This window comes from Girardinichthys multiradiatus, chromosome 9 (genome assembly GCF_021462225.1).
Source record: "Girardinichthys multiradiatus isolate DD_20200921_A chromosome 9, DD_fGirMul_XY1, whole genome shotgun sequence".
NCBI lineage: Eukaryota > Metazoa > Chordata > Actinopteri > Cyprinodontiformes > Goodeidae > Girardinichthys > Girardinichthys multiradiatus.
The window spans coordinates 25,256,090-25,281,048 of NC_061802.1; the positions used below are offsets into that span (position 1 = coordinate 25,256,090).

Genomic DNA, 24,959 nt, shown 5'->3' on the forward strand with positions numbered 1-24,959 from the left:
ACTGTTGATCAATCAGTAAGACAATAAACTTTATGCTTTTTCTTGTAGACAACACCATGAATAGGACTAAAATCGATGGGTTACTGATCTCTGCAATATAATTATTTGCATCCGCGGTCTGGTTCGGTTTGGAATGAGAAACATCAATTTTCTGTGCATAGTAAACACTTTACACAATGGGGTTATATTTTATTTTCAAAGGATAAAACAACTTCTTCAGTCTGCACATAGGCTATAAATCAGCAGTACGAAGCTGCACCATTACAGAGATCTGTTTTTATAAGCCGAGGAGGAAATGAGAAACACGTTGAACGCTTGCTTTCTGCAGAGCAGTCAGTTTAACAAAAGCTCTAAAGTAAAGATGCACAAAGACCCTGATCCTGTGCTCCCACCCACACACACACACACACACACACACACACACACACACACACGAGCAGATACAATGAGAAACATAAAACCACTAATGGTCCCTGTACATATAAAGGCGTGTCTAACAAAACAGGCAGGTCTTTAGGACGAGCAGGGTAACAAAAACAGTTCTCATGACATCAGAGGATGAAAGACACAGGCGGCTTTGTTTGCAAAATTACAAGAATGAATTAAAGACCATGTGAAGATCAAGTCAAACAGGAAGATTTCTACATCAGTGTTTTGTGTTACTAATCCAGCACCTTATGATGCAAGAACCGTCAAAAGCCTCCTATCGGTGCCATTACTGAGAATTACAGAGCAATCAAAACCTATTGCTTCAAAAAACACTGTGGTTTTTCAATCCCCGCAGGATATCTCTTATTTTGAAGCAAAGACACCAAAACAGAAACATTTCTTTATTAGGTTTTATTAGACTGCTTTGCAGATATGCACATTTAGTACACACCAGAACAGAAGCTTATGAAGATCACAGCAAAAAACTCTGCAAGACATTAACAACACCTTCAAACACCACCTGAAGAAAATGAATTTTTTTTAGCTAATTTAATACGATCTCACTGAAGAAAGTGACTGAAACTAAGCTAAAACTCTGGATTTTAAACATCCTGATAAACAAATTGTATTAAAAAGCAGTGACGACTGTGACTTGTTTAATTAAAAACATGAATATCAACATCTCTTTATTTTAATGGTAAAGTGTATGGTTGAAAGTCAGTTTAACAAATCTTCCTCTTCAGTTGTTTTATCGGCTTGCGGCTCACAATAGTTTTGATTAATTTCCACATCCAAAGCTGCAAAACATGTAAAAAAAGATGCAAAAGGCAAAAGCAAATATCAGAATGCTGGGAAAGCAGATAAATGTGGATGAAGAGCGAAGATGTTGCGTTTGGAACAACTAGTTTGAGCTTCAGTGTACAACAGAATGACCATCCCTGAGGAGAGCTGTGAGAGAAAGGTCTCCGCCTCGAACGTAAGTTCATACGGTGAAGATTCAAGTCAGGAGAAATGCGGTGTGAAAGCAGTAGCTTGGAGAAGTAACAGACAAGCACCCTCCGAAGAGATTTAAACCTCTCTGTGGGAGTGCTGTGTGTATGTAATCCAGCAGCGTGGCCTATGACTGCTTGACAGTTCTCACCAGCATTGTTGCTCTGAAGCACACAGCCATCCGGCCGCCCAATTCTCCCAACAACTGTGTAAACAGAGTACGTATGCAGCTGTGCAGTGACTGCATGAACCACAGCGGCAGCAAATAAAAGCAGCCTTGCAACCCCATTGCATTCTGACTTTCCGTCTTGTAAACAGGAAAGATGTTTAGGAGAACTATAAAGCAGCAGGTAGGGGGTGGCACTGAGCGGCTGCTCATTCAGTCGGAGGAAACTCTGCTCACTGGCCTTTTACTAACAGGACTGTAAACTGTGCTACACCTTGGGACCAGCAACCGGCCAGTGCGCAGTAGATCTATGTCCGTGGAACTTAACCATACATGAAGGAGGCCTGAGGGCAGCAGAGAGCTGTAAACACGCGACCGTGTCAAGACTGATATTATATGCCGTAGCATAACTTGAAACACAACACAAGACTATTTAATTTCCTTATTAAAAGGTCTTTGAATGTGATCTGGCTTTATATATAGAGCATTAAATTAACTTATATTTCTAAGGGTGGATGCTGCTGGGAGGGTGCCACCATAACAACACGGTAGGAGAAACACTGACCTAAGTTTAGAAATACGCGAGGAATCACTCCATCTGTTCTGTTCGGTGTGCCGTCCACCTGGAACATGACCGATGATCCTAAACACTATCCAACTGTATTTGCTCCAGCTGTAACTGGAATACCTTCAGTAAGACAGAGGCCCTTGTGAGAGAAAAGTATCCATCCTTGACCCCACCTTCCTCTTCTCCCTCCATCATTTTCCCTTCTTTCAGCACTCACTCATCTTGACACACAGATGTTCAACTGTTCCCGGAACAAGATAATCAGCTTTACCGACATCGGCAGATATCCAGATAACCAAAACGTGAAGGAGCTCTGACAGCTCATAAACAGTTAGCACCAAACGGCTTCCAGAAGGGTTTGATAATGACAGGCTTGTACTGACTAATTATACAGCCTCTCTTCCTAAAGGCTGCATTGATTCTCATAAATCAAACACAGCTTTACTCACAATGTACAATATATTGCCCTGTGGAAAATGGACACCACCTAGAGGCAAATACAGATGGGGTAAACGCAGGAAGACAATTTAGTTTCCACTCTGCAGGAATGTTTTACCAGTGCTAATGACAGCATGTTACTACCACTTGGAGGCAGTCAAAATTACGTGGGTACCAGGGTTCTGAGACCATGTGGGTAACAGGACATTTTTGGAAACAAGTTTGCTAGAGGGGTCAAAAAGAGACTGGAGTGGAGCTAAAGCTTCCATGCATTGGACCCTGAATATACAACTAGAGCTATAATGGAAACGTTTAGATCAAGGAGCATCGCTGTTCACATCACAGTTCTGAGGTTGACCGATTTTGCAAAGAAACATTTGCAAATAATTACTCTCTAGATGTGCAAAGCTGGTATAGACAACGAATAGCAACGAAAAGAGGGTTCAATAATAGTTCAATTAAAGTAGATAATTTTGGTCCATTATTTAAAATCTCAAACAACATAGAAGTTTGTGGCTGTAATGTAGCAATATATGAAAAAAGTGATGAATACTTTTGCATGGCTCTGTATATCATATGAATAATTAGGCACAACTCTTTGGTGAAAGAATGAACAACACAGAGCTAACAGATGGGAAATGGATGCAGACAGCTTGAAGACGACAACTGTCATAAAGTCTTGTGCTTTCTCCTTGTTTATTAAAGGGGAACCAGAGGAAGTGAGTCACAGCATCTGTGTTTGTTTACCAGGTGAGGGCGATGATAGGAACAGACCCAGGTTACTGAATAGTTAACAGGTCTGAAGGTGGAGGTTACAGATGGAAGGAAATAACTCACCTTTGTTCAGGGCACAGATGTAAGTCAGCATCTTATGAATCCCTAACAGTTTTCATGGTTTTCTGGTTTGTTAATGTAGCTAATCAGCCAAAAAGAATGGCTGGAGGCATCTCAAACGTCCTGATTGGCTCGGAATCAGCCTAGTTTCTTCCTTTAAGGACTTTAAATATTAATTTCCTCCGACACTTAAAAACTTAATAAACCTTAATAAAGTATGAATTTTTATGACTTTATATCCACATGATTTCTCTATAATCAGACGTGTGAAAAAAAAACTACACAGCCAATCAAGATCTAACGAGAAAAGATGAAGGTTAAATTCTGTTGGAACACGGGCAAGCAGCAACTAGCATAGCTATTTCTCAAACACATATGTTGAGAAACACATGTGTGGAAAAATTAATCTCCCTCATTTTTTTTTTCCTAAGGTCTAATTATAGCTCTCGAGGTCTGCTTATGAGCCTCAATTTTGAGTGGGGGTTATTAAAAGTCTGATGATATCAGGCTGGCAAAGAGCCTGGAGGGATCCTGTGGTTACATCTAATGAAAAGCAGATCCGATGTAGTTTGAAGAAGGGACAACTTTCAAATCTTTCAGAACCACGGCCAAGAAAAGTCCAAGAGAACAGCAAAAAGTACAGAAGTGCAACCTAGAGATGTGCAACAAAACACAAATAAATTAATAATAATAAACAAATATATCTGTGGGAAGAAACAGGACCAGCAGCCCTACTGGTTGTTAGATCAAGAAGGGAAGAAATGAAGACACGATGTCTCTACATCTCTGTATAAACTAGATTTTTTTTGTCAAGCGTCTTGAGATGACATTTGTTGTGAATCAGCGCTATTAAACTAATTAAACTAAAAAGAACTGAACAAACACAGTGGCAACTATTATTCAACTTGGTATGTAAAACAGAAAAACAATCTTAGATAACAAAACGGTACACAACTTTAAATGACTGGTCATTGCAAACCTCAGGCAATGATTCACTGTGCTGTTGTGTTTTTGTCCTACTTTGTGTAAGAGTTATTTTGAGTAAACAGATTATTACACGTTACTGTAGTAATGCGAGTTTCAGTTTATAATTGTTCATCCACCAAAGGGCACTGTTGGTGCAGCACAGAAATGGCATATCTTAATGATTTCTAGTAAGAAGACTTGCCGTTCGGGGAGTTGAGTTGCAGAATGTAAACAACATTGGCAAGACTGGGTGGTACCAAATAAACCCTGCCAATGCTGGAAACCTCTCATGACCTGACCTTCCCTCCATCCAGGACTTATACAGGTCTAGGGTCAGGAAAAGAGCTGCTAAAATCTCTGCAGACCCCACACACCCTGCACATAAACTGTTCAGAGCTTTACCTTCAGGCCGCCGCTACAGAGCACTGTTTACTAAAACCAGCCGCCACAGAGACAGTTTCTTCCCCAAGGCTGTTTCTCTGTTGAACATTTAATAGAGTACAAAACAACAGCATACAGATGTTGCAAATGCACCTTTTTATTATATATGTGTATATTGTACATTGTAAATATCTATATTCTGTAATGCAAAAACAAAACCAAAGAGCAAAGTGTAGCGGAGTCAAATTCCTTGTTTGTATGTACGAACTTGGCAATAAAGCTAATTCTGATTCTTACATAAATGATGACTAGGATGAACAGTGAAAAAGTCCCCGGACAACCGCACATTGTGAGTAAAGTTAAAGAACATTTAAAGAAAATCGAGGATTCGGCAGAGCAGCAGACAAGATGGTGGCGCTGATGGTCAGAAGCACAGCTCCGTTTGATAGTCAGATACAGACATAGGAAGAACATTGTGCGGTTCTTCACCATGCAGCTCGTCAAAAAGCCATTTTACTCAGCTCTGAAACTTACAGCCAAATGATGAACCCTGTAAGCCCAGCAAAACCAGGTGAGAATACTTTTTTTGATGAGCTGGTGAAGCTATTAAAAGATCAAATCAACCATAAGCCTAGTGAAATTGTGCTTCGCTATAAACTAGAGAGAGGACGCCTGGAGAGTCGGTTTGGCCATACAAGGCTGTGCCGAAAAAGTTTCTGCAGGACTGCAACTATGGTGACAGGTTGGTTGTCAGAAATGCTGCGTGTCATTCTTATTTGTGAGATTGGCGATAACCGCATACAGCGTCGGTTGCAGCCGAAGCCTGACCTGACTTTTGACTGAAGGTAGCTCACACCATTGAGATGTTAAAGATTTACAGTCCTTGGATGTTCATACACCAGCAAGACTGCAGACAATGAAGGGGATCATAACAACACAGAAACAAACAGCACATGCCTGGGGAATGTAAATTTGTGAATAAAGTGTGTCACAAGTGTGGAATCATTTGCCATATTAAGAAGGTGTGTAGATCAAAAGTTTCAGCCTTTGAGGCTAAAGACAAGTGCAGAGGATTACAGCATAAAAGGATGTAGGTGAAAGCTCAATGAGTCAGTTATGTCAGTCAGTTTGTGGATAAAACACAAAACACAGACACACCGGATGTGATGTTCACACTGCACAAGCTAGAAGCAACATGAGAGCCATTTGTTGAAACACTCACTGCTAATAAGATGTTTGGTGTTACAGGGGCAAACCGATCTGTTTTCACCTCTTTATGGGAGGAGGCACCTGAACTGTCAAGTAGAGTATAATTGAGAACTTATCATAGAGTCATAGAGTGGATGTTGAAGGAGCTGCTCTGATCAAAGTACAGGTCCTTCTCAAAAAATTAGCATATTGAGATAAAGTTCATTATTTTCTATAATGTCATGATGAAAATTCAATATTCATATATTTTAGATTCATTGCACATTAACTGAAATATTTCAGGTCTTTTATTGTCTTAATACGGATGATTTTGGCATACAGCTCATGAAAACCCAAAATTCCTATCTCACAAAATTAGCATATTTCATCCGACCAATAAAAGAAAAGTGTTTTTAATACAAAAAACGTCAACCTTCAAATAATCATGTACAGTTATGCACTCAATACTTGGTCGGGAATCCTTTTGCAGAAATGACTGCTTCAATGCGGCGTGGCATGGAGGCAATCAGCCTGTGGCACTGCTGAGGTCTTATGGAGGCCCAGGATGCTTCGATAGCGGCCTTTAGCTCATCCAGAGTGTTGGGTCTTGAGTCTCTCAACGTTCTCTTCACAATATCCCACAGATTCTCTATGGGGTTCAGGTCAGGAGAGTTGGCAGGTCAATTGAGCACAGTGATACCATGGTCAGTAAACCATTTACCAGTGGTTTTGGCACTGTGAGCAGGTGCCAGGTCGTGCTGAAAAATGAAATCTTCATCTCCATAAAGCTTTTCAGCAGATGGAAGCATGAAGTGCTCCAAAATCTCCTGATAGCTAGCTGCATTGACCCTGCCCTTGATAAAACACAGTGGACCAACACCAGCAGCTGACACGGCACCCCAGACCATCACTGACTGTGGGTACTTGACACTGGACTTCTGGCATTTTGACATGCAGAATTTGCTTTCATCCAAAAAAAGTACTTTGGACCACTGAGCAACAGTCCAGTGCTGCTTCTCTGTAGCCCAGGTCTGGGGAATGCGGCACCTGTAGCCCATTTCCTGCACACGCCTGTGCACGGTGACACTGGATGTTTCTAGTCCAGACTCAGTCCACTGCTTCCGCAGGTCCCCCAAGGTCTGGAATCGGCCCTTCTCCACAATCTTCCTCAGGGTCCGGTCACCTCTTCTCGTTGTGCAGCGTTTTCTGCCACACTTTTTCCTTCCCACAGACTTCCCACTGAGGTGCCTTGATACAGCACTCTGGGAACAGCCTATTCGTTCAGAAATTTCTTTCTGTGTCTTACCCTCTTGCTTGAGGGTGTCAATAGTGGCCTTCTGGACAGCAGTCAGGTCGGCAGTCTTACCCATGATTGGGGTTTTGAGTGATGGACCAGGCTGGGAGTTTTAAAGGCCTCAGGAATCTTTTGCAGGTGTTTAGAGTTAACTCGTTGATTCAGATGATTAGGTTCATAGCTCGTTTAGAGACCCTTTTAATGATATGCTAATTTTGTGAGATAGGAATTTTGGGTTTTCATGAGCTGTATGCCAAAATCATCCGTATTAAAACAATAAAAGACCTGAAATATTTCAGTTAGTGTGCAATGAATTTAAAATATATGAATGTTAAATTTTCATCATGACATTATGGAAAATAATGAACCTTATCACAATATGCTAATTTGTTGAGAAGGACCTGTACAAGGAAAGGTACAAAATTAACCATTGTAGTAGTTCCATGTTCAGGCACTAGTCTGATGGGTCACCAGAGCCCTGAATCCACCATGTGCAACAGGATACTTTCGAGGGAGTCATGACAGAGCATGGGGAGGTTGTCAAATATGAGCTTTGCAAATTTAAGGGCTCCCCTGCTAAGATATATGTAGATAAAGAAGCTACCCCCACGTTTTTCAAGGCCAGACCTGTTCCATTTGTGACGAGTCGTGGGGTTGAAGCAGAATTCACTCGACTTCTGGCCAAGGAGAAAACTGAGTCTGTGAAATATGCAGAATGGCAGCATCAGTGGTTCCTGTTCTAAAACCAGATGGCTCAGTCAGATTGTGGGGTGATTACAAACTAACTGTAAACCAAGTGTCAAAACTTGAACAGCATCCAGTTCCCAGAATTGAGAACCCGTTTGCCAACCTGTCAGGTGGACAGAAGTTTACAAAACTAGATGCATATCAACAGATTCCCTTGGATGAAGAAGCAAAGAGATATGTGACCATAAACAAACAAAGGTTTGTTCACTTACAAGGTTCTATCATTTGCAGTATCATCCAGTTCAGCTCTCTTTTAACGGATAGTAGAGGGATTTACGCGGGGCGTCATTCGTGTCGCCATGATATTCTGCCAACAGGGAAAAATTACCAAGAGCATCTTCCAACACTAGCCACTGTCCTACAACGTCCAAAAGGTGCAGGGCTCAGGCTAAAGAGGGGCAAATGTTCATTCATGAATTAAGAAGTGACATTCCTGGGTCATAAAGTGGATGTTTAAATCCAGTTCTTGAGAAGGTGCAGGTGATTAAGGAAGCACCAACACCACAAATATGACAGAGCTAAAAGTATATTTGGGCCTGTTGAACTATTATAACTTTAAACAATTGAAGAGAGGGAATGATGCAGTAATGAGAGTTTGAGTTTATATGTAATTGTCCACCAGAGGGCACTGTTGCTGAAATATAGAAACGCTTTACTATAATGACTTATAAGAAGAAGAGTTGCCATTATAAACAACAGTGGCAAGACTGTTTGGGTGGTACCAAATAAACCCTGCTAATAACTATAACTACAGTTATACACAGACTCTTGATGACAGAGTCATGTGCGAGTCAGAACACGACACGGTCACTGATGTCATTGTTCTCTTTCTATTGGTCTACATCGTTTCATGGTTGATAAAAAGATAAGCCGTAACAACAAACTGAAAAGAAAATCAACTCGGCGATGACTAGGTGATACAAGAATCTGAAACCAGCCAAGGTTTTTATTGGGCAACTTTACCATGACTTTATGACAGACCTGGTGGCACCAAGCATGAAATTACAGTCAGCGGATCATCCTGAAAACTCCTCTCCCATGAAACAGACAAACAATGGCCCACATTGTACTGCGAAGACAGACAGATACTTGGAAGAAACCATGAGGGGAAAAAGAAGGTGGAGAAGGTATCCGAGCAGGGAAGTTATTTCTACAGAGGGATAGCAGCTGTTCATTCAGACTGAAGGGTTTAAACAGGAAGTAAAATTTAAGGCAGATAACAGTACAGCTGAACTGAAAGAGCTTATGCTCCTTTTTATCCTTCAGAGCATTTAACCTCTGCCATCAACCATGCTGGATCTGGAAACGTTGACAGTTTATGCTTAAGGAAGGCATCTACAGTCTCTTAGAAATACACACTGACTGCTGTTTACAATTAGCAATGCTAACTGCAGTATTTATTAATATAGGTGGCTAAAAATAATTTAAAATGTCAACTTCGTAAGCATTTTCTTGTTTTAAATGATTTAAAACCTGTCCTTCAGAGACGGCTCTTTCTCTCAGTGAGAAGCCAAATCTGATCCAATTAATTAATAACCACTCACGGCAGGGAGGCTAGAAACCAAGATGAACCAAGCTAACTGCTTCGAAGTACAGGACCAAAATTTGTCCCAACAAGTTCATTTTGTGTTATTAAAAAGAACCTAATCCACACAAAATGTTCCAAGCAGTTTGAGTGATTGTTAAATTGTATCTTTTTAAGCTACTTGAATAGAATTATTTACATCCTTGTATATTGACTAGATGATGTTCTCATTGTTACCATTACAGGCCTCTCACCTCAATTGTTTTCCTTTTCATCTTTTTCTGGTTTTCCAGGCGTTCCTTTTCTTTTTCCACAGCTCTAGTAGACTCCCGCAGTCTCTCCAAGTCTTTCTGATAAGTTTCTCTCTGCCTGTCCAGTTCCTCCTTCTCCTTAGCCAGTTGTTCCTGTGTTAAAGAAAAACAATAAAACAGTAGTTTTACACCATCTGATCATAGGAATATAAAACCATCAGGATAGACAACCTTTAGCTTGCATTCAACCCTGTTTAAATCTGTTCAGTATCTTTAAGGCAGCATGATGAACTTGTACCTCAAGTTTCCTGCACTCCTCCTCTCTTTGTCGTAGCCGGGCATCGGTCGCCTCCACCTGCTGGCAGTGCCTCTCCCTTTCCTTCTCCCAGCGCTGCTGCTCCTGCCTGTGCTTAGACTGGAGCTTGTTCAGGTAAGCCAGCTCCTCTCTCTGCAGGGCTAAAGTCCGTTGTTTCTCCTGCTCCAGGAGCACATTTCCTCTGTGGCGTCCAGGCAAGGAAACCCGCTCTGTCAGTGAGGCCCTCTGCAGCTCAATCTGACTGTCCTGCTGTGATACAATGGCCTAAGCAAGGAGAAAAGCATGGATGACACAAGCAACATAACAGGGAAGTAGGTGTAGTAGCTATATGTTAGTTAGGAGCTATAGTTACTTTACATCAAGGCTCTGCCAGGGCTGCTGACAACATATTGGTGTTAAGATTTTTGATTGGTGGTAAGTTGTGTGTGCTCTACGCTAGAAGGATGATCAGATTGTTTGCAGGTGTTGACCAGACTGCATATTTACAGTGGTTTAGTCCTCATTAAACTATTTCTGTTTTGCATTTGCTAAATACCAGTAAAATCAGAAGAAAATCTTTTTATTAATTTCTATAAATTTACAAGTTTACTCACTTTTCCTTACTTTTCTTAGTATTCTGTAGTGCTGGCTTTAATATGTCTCTAAAAATGAAGATCTGAAACGTGGCTTTTTATGTTGCTTTTGGAGTAATGGCTTCTTCCTCCCTGAGTGGCCTTTCAGCCCATGTCGGTACAGAACGCGTTTCACTGTGGATAATGGCACCTCTTTACCAGCTTCAGCCAACGTCATCACGAGGACTTTTGTTTCTGTTCTGCGTTTGATATGATGGCTGGACATCCCAATGCTGCGGGACAATATTGTTTGACCAGATGAACGCAGTTGGTAGCACTGTTGCCTTGCAGTAAGAAGGTCCTGGGTTCGATTCCCGGCCTGGGGTCTTTCTGCATGGAGTTTGTATGTTCTCCCCGTGCATGCGTGGGTTCTCACCGGGTACTCCGGCTTCCTCCCACAGTCCAAAGACATGCCTGTTAGGTTAATTGGTCACTCTAAATTTCCCTTAGGTGTATGAATGAGTGTGTGCATGGTTGTGTGTGTGTTGCCCTGCGATGGACTGGCGATCTGTCCAGGTTGTACCCTGCCTCTTGCCCATAGACTGCTGGAGATAGGCACCAGCTCCCCCGTGACCCACTATGGAATAAGCGGTAGAAAATGACTGACTGACTGACAGATGAACGGAGCACCTTCAGACATCTGGAAAGTGCGAGGATCCACCGTTCTCTTCCTGATATCTTGGCTCATTTCTTTAAATTTTGCCATGATGCTGCGAAAGGCAGCAGAGTGTTTGAAGTATTTTCATAACATACATCCACAGGTGTGTCTCAGACAGTGAGCAAAAATGGTTATGTCTTTTTAATATAATGCATGTAAACATCTGCTTTCAACTACATTCTTTTGTCTGTTTTTAAATCTCTTCTGAAAACCTGGCATGATACCCTGTGAGATGTTGGTCATTTTAGTTGATTTTTATGCTGTTTTATGTTCTTAACATAGGGCTGCTTACTTGTGTATTGTGTGTTTTTTTTATGTGTTTAGTTTTTTGTGTGTTTTTAACTTATTTAACTGTCCAGCATTTTGATCATGTGCTGGTTGCTTAAAATGCTTTATGCATAAAGTTGCCTTGGAAAATTGTCGAAGTGTGTACAGGGGACAACATTGGCCCTGTCCCAATACCCACACTACACCCTACGCCCCTCTATGAAGGGTGTACTTTGTAGAAGTACATGTATACACCAGACTCTCGCTGCGCCAGTGTTTGTTTGAAAGGTAACTTCAGTGTTATGGCCTACTGACTGCCCAGACTCGCTCTGAACCCAGTGGTTTCTTACAATGTTGAGCCTGGAAAACCAGTAAAAAATATATTTGTCGGCTTGCTGTCTAAAGTTTACACAGTTCTTATTATTCTGATTTGATGGCTGGTTACGTTGACGGTTGTGATTGGTTTTTGCTCAGAACGTCATCTGCAGCAGTGAATTGTGGGTAATATACTTCGGCGAAGTCCGCTTAGATGCGGGCTTCGCCGAAGGGCGGATGTGGGGCACAAAAGGGGCGGGGGTAAGGACCTCTCTGGAGAATTGGGTCACACTACGCACTCAAACCCATCAACAGGAACGCGCAATTCAGGGACACAAGGGTGGAAGTGCGGGTATTGGGACAGGGCCATTACCTGCAGGCTGTAAAGCCTCTGGGAGAGCATCAGCACTCTGTCGAAGAACTAAAATGGAAAAAAACGGAAAAAGTTATCAAATAAAACTACTTTCATCAAAATATTCTCAGAATTCTCTGGATTTCTAAACAATTTTTAGCACCATTGTTAAAATAAATAAATAACAAAACTAAACATCTTGCAGGTTTGTGTAGCACATGGCATCATGTGAGAAAAAGATCACCTCAGCTTCGGGGAAGGAGTTGGACCAGATGCGGTTCCATCTTACAGGAGAGGAGCAGCTCTGATCAACCTAACAGAAAGTGCAACACAATATGATTACAGTTCAGTGATGGTAGCACAAGACAGAAACATTCAGGAAAAAGAGGCCTGACACTCTGTCTTTCCTTAATCTGCACTATTGTATAGGACAAGGAAATGCAGATGTGTCAAAGTAGAATAAAAACTACTTAGGTATTCTTTATTTTATGAGCTTAATACCAGTTTTATAATCTGAACGGCTTAAATCATGAGATTCAACCATCTGTTGTATCAGGTAGCATCCAGCGCTAGAATGCACTGGAATAAAATATGAACGCAAAAGAGGCGATTACCTTCCGTTTGTGGGAATGTGGTTGAAATCATTCATTCAGGTTCATGTGAATTACATGAGCAATGATCTGCACTCATGTTGAATTAATTAGGGCAGAAAAACACCGATTATTTTTGTACGTCAAAAATGTTACATTGGTGCTTTAAATTAAATTGTAAAAGAATTGATCACCCTTAATAAAGACTGTTGATGTCCAATAATGATTAAAAAGGCAGCAGCTGAACAGCAATACATTATAGTGTAGTTCAGATCAGATATTTGTCTGGATTATTTCCGTCTCTGTTGGCCTTGCTTGGCTTTTGTTCCACAAACAGCGCTCCCTGTGACCACCACAGTTATATTTAGACCGGGTTATTGTTCTCAAGGACCAGGACAGAAGATGATGTTTAGCAAGACTAACTATTTCTAAACAAATGAAGAGACCTGTGTTGAACAATATTCCAGACAACATAAAAGGACTTGAAAACTTTCCAGATGATTTAGTTGGCATTTTTATTATCTACAGGAAATAACAGAGAGACGCATCCCAAAATATCCTGTCTGTGTGAGTGTGTGTGTTTGTAAAGCCCCTACCGTCTGCTCCAGGGTGTGGCTTCCACAGAGGTCTTTGAGCAGAGGGTCGGAGCTGGCTCTTTGGCTCCTGTCTCTGTTTCTAGACTCGCCAGAGAAGCTCTTCTTTACACCGCCATCTGCCACAGACACACAGACACAAACACAATGTAGACACACGGCAACGGATACAAGGAATCTCACTGGAATACACAACCACATTTATATAACGGCTATACGCAGAGTATGCATATATCACCACTCGTGTATATACACATATAAGTACTTATTCATTATCTACAGAAATTTTATGTATAGCTGCAGAACAATTAACGCATGAGAGAAAACTTTTTTCTTTGTGATTTACTAAAGATAAAAATGCCAGAGAAAATCAATTAGATGATAGAGTTCTTCAGAGTGAGCGTACTGGACTCACTGTTACTGAGGATGGTCAGGCTGCTGTCATAGCCCCCGAAAGTGCCCGCTCTTCTGGGCAGAACCCCAGAACTGCTTCCCTCCTCTGTCCATGTGGGTTGAGCCTCCTCCTTCACTCCAGACTGCAACAAGTTCTGCAGGTTTTCCACTAAAGTTGAAAAGAAGGTAAAAACGAAAAAGGACTCAATAAATCGCAATAAAGTTAATGTCACAAACATGGAAGCACAGCTGAACAAAACAGTGATTAACTTTTACACAATCGAAGCACAGACGCACATGACACCCAGCATCATCCTACCCTCAGTGATGGCTCCTTTGAGCAGAGTCTCCCCCTGCTGGAGGTCTGAGGCGTCTCCTCGGAGAAGCAGTTTTGACCGAGAAGCCGCGTCCTCCATACCTGCCACAGACTCTGCGATCTCTGTGAACAGCTGCAGTTTCTCAGTGAGAGCCTTAGCGATCACTGCATCCATCTGACCCAGACGCTCTGCAGGCCGAAACATTACACAGAATTGGAGTCAGGAGAAAAAAACATTTAAAGATATGCAGTTTATTTTAAAGAAAAGAAATACGATCATTTATAGAGCTGCTTTTTAAAATATTAAAGTTGGAGGTTAATTCAGCCGATTAGCTTATAAATACACATTTTTCCAGGAGAACATCAAGATCTTAAAATGTTTTGTCTGATCTTGGATGTTTTCCTCCAACTGCATGACCTTCATAAATAAAGATACTTTTATTGCAATGGCTTTTTAAGGACATCTACATATTATGAGGTCTTTAGCGCAAACTCAGGTTCTAAATGTATACCTGTATCGACTGCTATGATTCTCTGACGATCAATAAAATAAACCTTTATTGTTTTAGGCTTAATGTGACACATCAGCACCCCCTGGTGGACATACAGACGTTACCTTGAAATTCTCGAAGCCTAGAAGCTTGAGCCTCCTCTTCCTCGCTGAACAGCCTCTCCTCGGATTGAGGGCAACTAACAGAAGGCAGACCGAGTGGAAAAAAGACAGGTCAATATTTGTGTGTCACTAGTGTGTTAAGAGTCCTTGCATTGAGAAATTATTTTGTAATTTTTTTCACAACCAGCCTGAGTCCTATAACTGCTCTTGTAACAACAAGCATGTCTACATACATCACATGTGTAACCCCAGTTACCTCTCGACAGCTTGCCGGATCTGTGTCATCCAAGTGTTTCGCTCCTCTTTAGAGGTGGTGTGGATCTCATACATCTCTGGCTCGCTTGAGGAGGCGCAGATGAGAAACATGGCCTTCTCCTCGTGGGCCACCTCCCTGACTATCAGCTTTTGGAGAGAAATTACTGATGGCTTGTTGTCCTGAAAGGATGAAAGGCAAAGAGGATAAAAAAAAAACAGAACAGAAATTTTACCATTTTTCTCTAGAACTGACTAATAAAAGCTATTATAAACAGTGTTGCAGTGTCGGGAGAAAGTTTACATCTGCTCCTCGTGGATGACTGTTAACCTTTGGCCTTTTAAGGAAACATTTGAACATTCATTTCATGAGAGGGAGTGATCAAACTACTTTATGGAATTTCAAAAAGATGAATTTGGTGGACAAGTTTGAATTTATCAGATTATTTTCAGATCCACACAGGTTCAAATCCATACAGACAACCTAAAACGTATAAATGTACCCATGAGCATTTGTTCGAATGTCCCTTATCAAGTTCCCGAGAAACAATCTTCTGGCATAATATCAACTGGCTGTTTGACCACTATAATCATTAGGCTCATTTGAAGTTGCCTGCTTTATCCATTCAAAGACAAGTTTTGATGTGTGGTTGAGATCACTGTACTGCAACCAAATTAAAAAGTCTTACTGTCTGATGGAAGGTAGTTGGTTAGGATGTAGAAAAACAACCCGAGACCAACTGAGGATCAGGTCTATCAATAGCTAGAAGCTGCTGAAACACCAGTGCTGCCGTCACCAGTGAAGCAAATGTTACATCTCTGTGGACTGAGAAGGTGCAAACCAAAAAAGCTCTGTTCGATAGCTGACACCTTTAAGCATGCGTGTGGTTTGCAGGTGCCAAAAAACGGACAAACTAAATGCCACTCAAAGAAATCTTCTTTGTTGAGACGAGACAAAGATAACACCCAGAATTGCTTAAAGGAGTGAAGCATTCAAACCTAAGATTACTGCACCAACTGTCAAACGTGGTGGTGGCAGCATGGCAGGGGTCTGTCTTGCTGCTATTTACTGTTGCTTTGCACAAAATGGATAATGACGAAGGGGGACTAACTCTAAATCCTTCAAAATGTCCTTAAATGAACAGCTCAATGGCTGAAACATTGAAACAATTTGGTGTTCCAATGGGAAAATGTTTCCAAAATCACATCAAAACTGGATTTTGAATGCATAAAACAGTTCATTAGGCTTCTCAAATGGCCTGGACATAAACCCTAATGAAATTTACAAACCAAAGCCAGCTCCACACAATTTCTGATGGTTCAAGTGCTCAAAAAGTCAAACTGAATTATGCCAGAGGCTTGTTCATAGTTATAGAAAGTGTGCAATTTCTCTGCAGCTTGCAAAGGAACATTTACCCACATATCTGTGGGGGTAAATGTGTATTTTCTTTAGCTTACAAGTATAATTTTGACCAGGGTTGAAACAATAAATTAGATTAAATATGCTCTATCCAGAACTCCTCACGTGGCATAGTTTTAGCTTCACCTGGTTCAAATTATTTAAAAAATCTCATTTTAAACACCTTTTGCTATCAGATTTAAATTTCTTAATCGAAAAAAATAAAAAAATAAAAAACAATTGCCAGATTAGTCGATTAGCAAAATAATCGTTAGTTGCAGCCCAATTTTGACCATGGGCTGACGAGAGAAAATCCACAATAAATTATAACTTGTTTTTGGTTTGGAATTTATATAAGCTGTTCTTTCTGATCCAACCTATGAAAAGAATGAAATAAATTGCATTCTTAAAGGCCTGTAAATAACATTCATTCGTACTCAAGATGGGTTTATGTAAACTTTTCAAAGGCACTAGAAACTGACTGCAAATTGAGCAAAAATCACTCACAACTGTAGCAAATACATATCTCTGATCCTTCTCTTGAAGTAAGAGCAACACGTCCGACAGCAGAACAGCCAGAATCTCTGAAAGTATAGAAAGCAAGAACATCATCTGGATAGCTGATCGTGGATAAGTGATGCATTACTCATTTTTTATTTTAGAAGCAACTGAATGTCAGTCAGTCATTTTCTACCGCTTATTCCATAGTGGGTCGCAGGGGAGCTGGTGCCTATCTCCAGCAGTCTATGGGCGAGAGGCGGGGTACACCCTGGACAGGTCACCAGTCCATCGCAGGGCAACACACAAACAACCATGCACACACTCATTCATACACCTAAGGGCAATTTAGAGTTACCAATTAACCTAACGGGCATGTCTTTGGACTGTGGGAGGAAGCTGGAGTACCTGGTGAGAACCCACGCATGCACGGGGAGATCATGCAAACTCCATGCAGAAAGACCCCAGGCTGGGAATTGAACCCAGGACCTTCTTGGTGCAAGGCAACAGTGCTACCAACTGCGCCACCATGCAGCCCTCAACTGAATATATGGGCCATTATTATTTTATTGGGGTGAATGTTACCTTTGAGTCTGCCAGAGGCAGCTTTCCAGCTGACTGTCCCCTCATGGAGCAGCCGCCTCCTGCCCTGAGCAAGGTCCTCCCTGCGAAACACCCGGCCATCCTTGATTTTTCCCTGTGCCTTTGGCTCCATCTTGTTGTGTATATCTCTGAGCCGGGAGTCCTTCTCATGGAGATTAACCAGTGTGTCCACCTCTTTGATGGTGTCTTTAATCAGACTCAGCGCCCGAGTCAGATCTTCATGCTCCTCTGTTCCCTCTAGAGGTAGAAAAAAAAAAAAGATCTAAACAACCACTAATCTTGTTTTATTAGGGTACATTAGGACAGTTATTGGAATTTATGCTGCAGCTGGACCTTCAGTGTTGTGAAGGATGCGCTCTACCAGTACCGGATACTTCGTAATCCGCTGCGTTACCAGCAAAATACACTCAGTCACTCCTAACCTCCGTACAATGGATAGGTTGCTGATTTTCTGGGGGAAAAAACAAAACAAAACACAGAAACATCAACCTTTCACTAGCCTACACAAGTAATCAAAAGTGAACTGAACCTAAATATTTGATAATGTAAATGCCACAATATCTTACCCTTATGAGGTTCTGAAACCTTCTGTTATTTTGCAGCATCTCTTTGTAGAAGCTGACAGCTTCAGTGTGGTGGCTGCAGAAATCACCATAACAGTCCTTCATCCTCTCTCCTATTTCACCTGAGAACTGGAGAACAAACAGGCTCATAGTCCATAGCAGCACCCTAATGACATGCTTAACTAAAACTGCCACATAATGCGCATGTCTAATGTATGACAAATATATTTGAGGAAATCAAAAACACGATCTTATGGCGTGTTTGTAAAGCTGGCGTGTTTCACCAAAATGCCATCAGAGCAGCATCTGGACTGAGTAAGCACCTCTGCTTTTCTACTGTGGGATAACAGAGGGAATCAGCTGCTGGAGGAGGATGACGTCACTACGTGTTGGGAAGTAGGAGATGACTGGTAGTTTCCTATAGCTGTCTGACTGGTGCGTATCTCGTCCATACCTGAGCGATTAAGATGTCTGCCACCCTGTTGATAGTGTAGTTCTTCTCGCTGGGCGAGGCGAGGTTTTCTCGCCGCCGCTCTCTGAGACACGACAGGAAATGCGTGTGAAGGTCGAGGAGGTTTTCCAAGCGGGGGAACAGACAGTCCAGTCGGCCAGAGTCCATCTGGAGGTTTTCCTTCATCTCTCGGACGTAAACGCGCAGCATTATTTTAAGTGTCCTCACATGGTGCATCTCTGTCTGCATTAGCTCTACAGAACATCACATCAGTTCGGTTTTAATATACGCTCAGCAAAACATGCTGAGATGCATTTATCTGAAGTTGATCCCTAAAACGTATTAATGTAATCTCTGGTTTCATATATCAAAGTCGGGTTTTAGGAAGCAGGATAACATTGATGTGAAAATACCAACATAAAACATAAATGTGATTTCAGGTTTTTATAAAAAACAATAAACAAGATTAACTGAATTATAATCACTGAAGTCTCTCAGGACCAGCCTAATGAAGTCAAATTTAATCCCGTTTCAATTTCATACATTTAAACAGAGTCTACCTGAGGAAATTGTGGATTAATACCAGCCATAATTTGACAAAGATTAGGAAAAACAACAAAATAAAACAAATCATTTGTTTTTGCTAACTCAGTATGCAGTTGTTAAAAGAAAAACAACTCTCAACCTGTTATCACTGAACACAGATGTTTTATCCCTGACTGAGCATTTACAAGCGTCAACGTAAGAAGCGAACTCGCACCCACCATAAATAACATCCTGTCTTTTCACCACATCTTTTGAATGTTTCTTCAGATACTGCTGGTCGACTGCTAAGCTCCAGGAGTCCGCCTCAAAGTCCTGAGCGTCGGACTCCAGGTCAGCCCGCACCGCTGCATAGTGTGAATCTGAAGAGAAGCGGCAGAGACATGAAATGCTATGGCATAATTTGTTCTTTAACAAGGGAAAGTTAAGGTTGAATGGAAAAATCTGATGAACGTGAACCAAATACTCAACAAGAACAAACATCTTGAAAAACTAGCCTGCCTTGCGAATTGATGAATCTTCAGGAATGCATTAAATTTGGGCTCTTCAGTGTTAAACTAAATCCAATAAAACTTTGAACGCTGGGACAAACATGGAGCTTTAGTCTCCAGTTAGTCTGATCTCTCCCACGCAGGTCAGCTAAAATCATGACTCAGCAAAACATCCTCCACACACTCTCTTTCTCTGGTTTTATGAAAACTCCCTGAAGACAAACAGGTTCAAACACTGGACAGTCTGTAAAGGGCAGTCATGTCAGTGAAAGCAGCAACATCTCCCTGATGACTCTTTGAGAAGAAAATAATGCTAAGAGAGGAGCCGATGAACTTGATCTTCAGCTCCGCCGTGAGAGCGTCTGCTCACCTTCTACGATGATAGACTCAGCGATGGAAGGGGCGAGAGAAATGGCGTCGTCGTTACAGCGTTTTGAGCGGAGAGCATCTGTTTCATCCATGTCCCCGGGAAGGGATCTGAGTCGGGACAAACACAGGTCCAATCAAACTGATGCAACATAACTCCACAAAAATTATTCTCCCACCATATACAAAAAATATGCAACCAAGACGTTTAAAAGCTAGAAGCTTATACATCAATATGAAGTCTCTTCAAGAGCATTGAACAGCAATTAAAATAAGAAAAATAACAAATGATCTATTCTACTAAGAGTCAACTAAAAGACAATCTGAAAGGATTCGCTTTAAGTTTGCTTTTTAAAACACACTGTAGCCTACTGCTGTCAGATCTTTAGGACAGCTCTGTAGTAGAAGCAAAATAATCATTTCAAAAGTCATTAAAAGTATCTCAAGATCAATTCATTTGTGAAAAAGTGTGCAGGAAGGCAAAGGAGAGATATTTCTAAAGTATTGCTGCAAACATATTGCTAAACATGTAGTTATTTGTTTTTGTTTTTTTTACTCTGTATGGACTTTTAGAAGATTTTCTTTTAGAAGATTTTCTTTTAGAAAAGACGGCTTGCATCTACATGTCAACCAACATGCTCTCCTTAATATGCGGCACAGTGGAGATAATGGGTACAATACTGACAAGAATATTAAAATGTTCTTTATTTACTTTTACATTTCATGAAGAAGCTCACTATAGTGCCAATTCTTGGTTGAAGTACCCACCCTGAGCTACTGTGGTGACGGAGGCTGGTACCAAAGCTGCTGTTGAAGCTGGCTGAAAGGTGAGTGCTGGGTCCAAACGAACTAACGGTCATGCCTGGGATGCTGGGAAACCCTCGGTGGCCATCTGCAGCCTGAGATGTGGCTGTGCCTGCCTGATCCTTCTCCCTGTCGCGGTCTTTCAGCGCTGGGAAAGAGAGACGAGACACAGGTGAACGGAGGAAATAAGACTGGATGTTGGAGGAACATGTGGACAAACGAGGAGAGGACAGTGAGAAAGGAGAAGATGACCAGCGAAGTGGCGAATATGACGACTTGTTTGAATCCTTCCCAAATTGACCCCAGTATTTTTTCAGCCAGGATCGAGGTAGGGATCGATAGAACCGGCAGGTGATCATGTCGCGGTGCATCAAAACCCGCATGCCTACATGTCCAGAGAGACCCCACGATGAGGCAGAGAAAGACGGGGAAAATGCCCTGGCAGTGTTGGAGGCACCTTTGGAGGCCCTGACCGTTTTCCCGGCTTCTTTGACAACTGTGAGGTCCATCGCAAATGTCTCTAACGCAGAGAAATTTCAGTTCCAAGGTGAGGTTGCACAACTTAGTCCCAACAACTTAGTAAAGGGTTGTGACTGTACTGGAAGCGGCTCACAGACCGGTCTTTATATAAACCAACTCAGACTCCCCAGCAACCCGGTTCCAGCAGTAACTTCTGGAAAGATCATTCTGTGCTTCTAACAAATTCTGTTTCTTCGGTTCTCATCAATCCTCTCTCTGCTCGTTCTGTTTCCGACCCCCTGCGCAAAACCACTGATTGGCCGGAGCGAGACGTGGAGAAACCAGGTGTGGCTGACAGGACTCCAGCTGCTACAGGAAATTAACTAAAGCTCGACACTGCTGCAGCCTCACATGTCTCCTGTGGGTTCAATCACATGCATTCGCACCTGCTGGCGATGCAATAAGCAACAGCGACTGAGGTTTCTCCGAACGGATGAGCTGATACAACCATCAAACGTAAAAAAAGTCATAATGTAACAAATTAATTACAGTTAAATTCTAAAGAAAACAACAACTACAATTAACTTACTTTACTAAGCAGGTGGTCTATGCAAACAAATTATAGTTTAGCAGTCCAGCTAAAGTATTTCCACTTTATTATGCACTGAAGTCAAATTATTAGCTTTCTCATGTGTTTATCACATATTTGTAAGGCTTGTATATTTAAATAACATCTCCAAATGAAGTTGAAGAAGAGAGAAACAGGTGCAGCACATGACTCTTCTTGACGGCTAATCATCACCTTTATCTACTGACTGTGGGAGACCCATCTCCCCACTCTACGCTCAGTGGGTACAAAGAAACACACACCAAAGAACTAGACTTATCTAAACACATAGATAGATTTCTAATTGGCCATTCTAAGAGCTTAAGCTCCCCGTCATTCATAAAAGAATCTGTCACAGTTAAAGTGATAATTTGGTCCATAAGTAATACTACAATTAAATATTCTACTTACCAAGGTTAGGAGATACTGATCCGCCACCCCTCGAGTAAGAATCTCTCTGTGGGATGAAAATTAGGATCGTCAGTTCATTTGATCCCAGAATTTAATGTTTTATTTGCTTAAAAAAAAAAGAAGTCTAATCTTATGACCAGATCCTTTAACTGCACATTGTTGTATATTCTTTGCAGGACAAGAGGGTTCACACAGCAAAGACCTGCACAGAACGATGAAGCTGGTAATGTATCATCTGGTTTTACGCTAGAAGAGCTGCACCAATCAGAGATCATTTGGCCAATTAATAATCACCGATATAGCGAAGCTCTGCACATGGCGGTTTTAATTTCGCTTTAAGAACTCCAAACATTAAAATTTTCAGCTTTCTGCATAAACTGGTATTTGAGTGAAAAAGAACAAAGTTTCCAACGTTACAGAGATGTCGGTTTAAAAATGCTGTAAAGTTATCTGGGTTAGAGGTTGGGACAGAGGTATCTGAACAACCATTTTCCAACTGAAAAGGAGTTAGCAACTTTCACTTTAGGGTCGCCACGATACTGATCTTTTAAATTTGATACCAAAACTATTCGATACTCGACCACATTTTCAGTAACGCAGGAACCTTTTTCGAAGGTACACATTTCTTTCTAAGAAAGATCAGAAAAATATAACAAATTACAGAGTGACAATAATTTCATTACATAAATTAGGGTAAAAAACAAATGCTGAAAATAGTTTCTACTGGTTCTGAGTAGGTTCTGTTCTAATCGGCAGCTTCAGTCTGAGTCCACCGTTTGTTGCTGATTTTATTATTAGCCACATTAGCTGCGAAATCCTTTACTACTAAACAGAGTTGAGTAATACAGAGGGGTGCATTGACCATTTCGTCACTTCACCATTTCCTACCCGTGTTTCCCCGTCTGCCAACAATCTGTATGTTGATCAATATTTAAACAAATCCTCTTAGCTTATGCTGCCTGGCATCTTTATGTCTCTGCTGTAGCAGACACAGGAGCTTTACTAACCTTTTAAAATGTCTCTCAGCCAACACAGTGTTGGTGTTTAAGACGCTTCGCCTTGGTTGTATCTGGCTTTGTAACACCATGTTAGCATCGGGGTTTAACAGGCATCCTTAAGCTTTTCCCGTTCGTTTGACTCAAAGTAAACATATCCCTTGTCTGATGACATCCTTGCCATGACAGCACAGTTTAAAGCTTTCCAACAACAGCAGGTTTAGATATCAAGATCATTCAGTTGCCCCTCTGCAAGGCATGAGAGGGGCAGTGTCTGTTCGTCTGCACCTCTGCTGTAAGAGGCTGGATCAGTTTGTATCGTTTTTAATGGAAATCTTTAAATAATTTATCATTTGTTTCGATTATACCTGTAACCAACAGTCCCTGTGTGTATTCCAAGCATTAAGCATAAGGAAGTAGAGCCTTTTGCCAACATTTCCTAATGTAGCATGTTACATGACATACTTTTTAAATCAAAAAGATAAAACGCATTCCTTTAAAAGTAGCAGTAAGAAGGAACAGTTGACATGCCTCCATAAAAAAAAAATCCAGCTTCCATATTCTTTTACTTGGTTCTAAATTCATTTTTAACACCTCACTCATACTGAAAACAGCTAACTTTGAATCTTCTTCCTTCAGTAACAACTCCCACACTGAAGAGTGTTCGCAGTAAGGCTGGCAATCTTTAGGCATTTCATGATTCGATTACTATTAAGGTTACAAAGCAATTTTTAATTGATTGTTGACGTAACATAGTGCCCCTACCCCCCAACACACCCACACTAACTACACCACCACCAGCCCCCCTCTTTGCACCACTAATAATGAAGAGCTCAAGATGTTTAGTTAAAAAAATAGGAGAATAAACACCTCAGAAAAGAAGATTAAAACATCAAAAGATATTTCTTAAAATCTGTACTAGGATGTACTATATGTCTTGCACGGCTAGCCCCTTGGTTTTCTTCTGTAACGTGTTCACCAGAACCTGTCACCCTTCTGAGTTCTGCCTTTCCTCAAAATGATGTTTTAAATAAACATTTAAATAATCAACTTTTGACATTTGTTGATCGACTCAGAGCGTGCGCGGTCTGCATCTCTATACATGGAAACAAAGATTTTATCCTCCACCCCTAGCTGTCAGAGTGTCCTGGTAGCGGTTAATATGGGACTCTGACTGATCTGAAGTTAGTTTCCATCCAGTGGATCACTGATCTGGGCCAGTCAAGTTATAATCAACTGATCCTTGTCGCCGGTGCATTTCTTTGTGTATCACTAAAGATGCTTCACAGACTTTAGGTTTCATACTTGTACACCAACAAAGCCCTTTATGTTAGAATCTTAAAACCGTTTATTTATTTCAAGTCTCCAAAGTGTTTGCGCACATTTGTATGACAGAGTGAACATTAAGGTACTAATGTGACCAAAACCTTGGCCTTGGTGCTCTTATTGTCTCTGAAGTGTAATGTTTACCTTGTTCTTGGTGCTGGTACACTCACCCAGCAGAGACTTGCAGCTCTTGTGAACATTCACAACACAATCTGAAAAACAAGACGAGAACTTGGAGTCAGTGTCTCTTTAGTATAGCCGAACAATATTTAGACAGTACTAAGAAAGGGAAGAGACAAGGCTGCTAGCATGATTGTAGATAGAAATGTGGTACTATAAGTACAATTTTCCTGAAGTTAAAGCTTAAAAATACTGAAGAGGCTAAAAGAA

General features: G+C 41.2%; 1 protein-coding gene across 3 annotated transcripts in view; it reads right to left on the bottom strand.

The window, feature by feature from the left end:
- arhgef18b (rho/rac guanine nucleotide exchange factor (GEF) 18b) overlaps nucleotides 1–24,959 on the bottom strand; it is a 60,479-nt gene that overhangs the window by 6,660 nt on the left and 28,860 nt on the right. For all 3 annotated transcript variants that reach the window (XM_047374843.1, XM_047374842.1, XM_047374841.1), the window contains 19 exons: nucleotides 24,714–24,781; nucleotides 22,249–22,294; nucleotides 20,736–20,919; nucleotides 19,972–20,078; nucleotides 19,332–19,472; nucleotides 18,571–18,821; nucleotides 18,120–18,245; nucleotides 17,887–18,004; nucleotides 17,536–17,790; nucleotides 16,960–17,036; nucleotides 15,058–15,236; nucleotides 14,805–14,878; nucleotides 14,192–14,377; nucleotides 13,895–14,041; nucleotides 13,483–13,598; nucleotides 12,541–12,609; nucleotides 12,318–12,365; nucleotides 10,076–10,357; nucleotides 9,781–9,930 (listed from right to left, as the gene is read on the bottom strand). In XM_047374843.1, coding sequence (XP_047230799.1) covers nucleotides 9,781–9,930; nucleotides 10,076–10,357; nucleotides 12,318–12,365; nucleotides 12,541–12,609; nucleotides 13,483–13,598; nucleotides 13,895–14,041; nucleotides 14,192–14,377; nucleotides 14,805–14,878; nucleotides 15,058–15,236; nucleotides 16,960–17,036; nucleotides 17,536–17,790; nucleotides 17,887–18,004; nucleotides 18,120–18,245; nucleotides 18,571–18,821; nucleotides 19,332–19,472; nucleotides 19,972–20,078; nucleotides 20,736–20,919; nucleotides 22,249–22,294; nucleotides 24,714–24,781 — 2,624 coding nt within the window. The remainder of the gene's footprint in view (nucleotides 1–9,780; nucleotides 9,931–10,075; nucleotides 10,358–12,317; nucleotides 12,366–12,540; nucleotides 12,610–13,482; nucleotides 13,599–13,894; nucleotides 14,042–14,191; nucleotides 14,378–14,804; nucleotides 14,879–15,057; nucleotides 15,237–16,959; nucleotides 17,037–17,535; nucleotides 17,791–17,886; nucleotides 18,005–18,119; nucleotides 18,246–18,570; nucleotides 18,822–19,331; nucleotides 19,473–19,971; nucleotides 20,079–20,735; nucleotides 20,920–22,248; nucleotides 22,295–24,713; nucleotides 24,782–24,959) is intronic.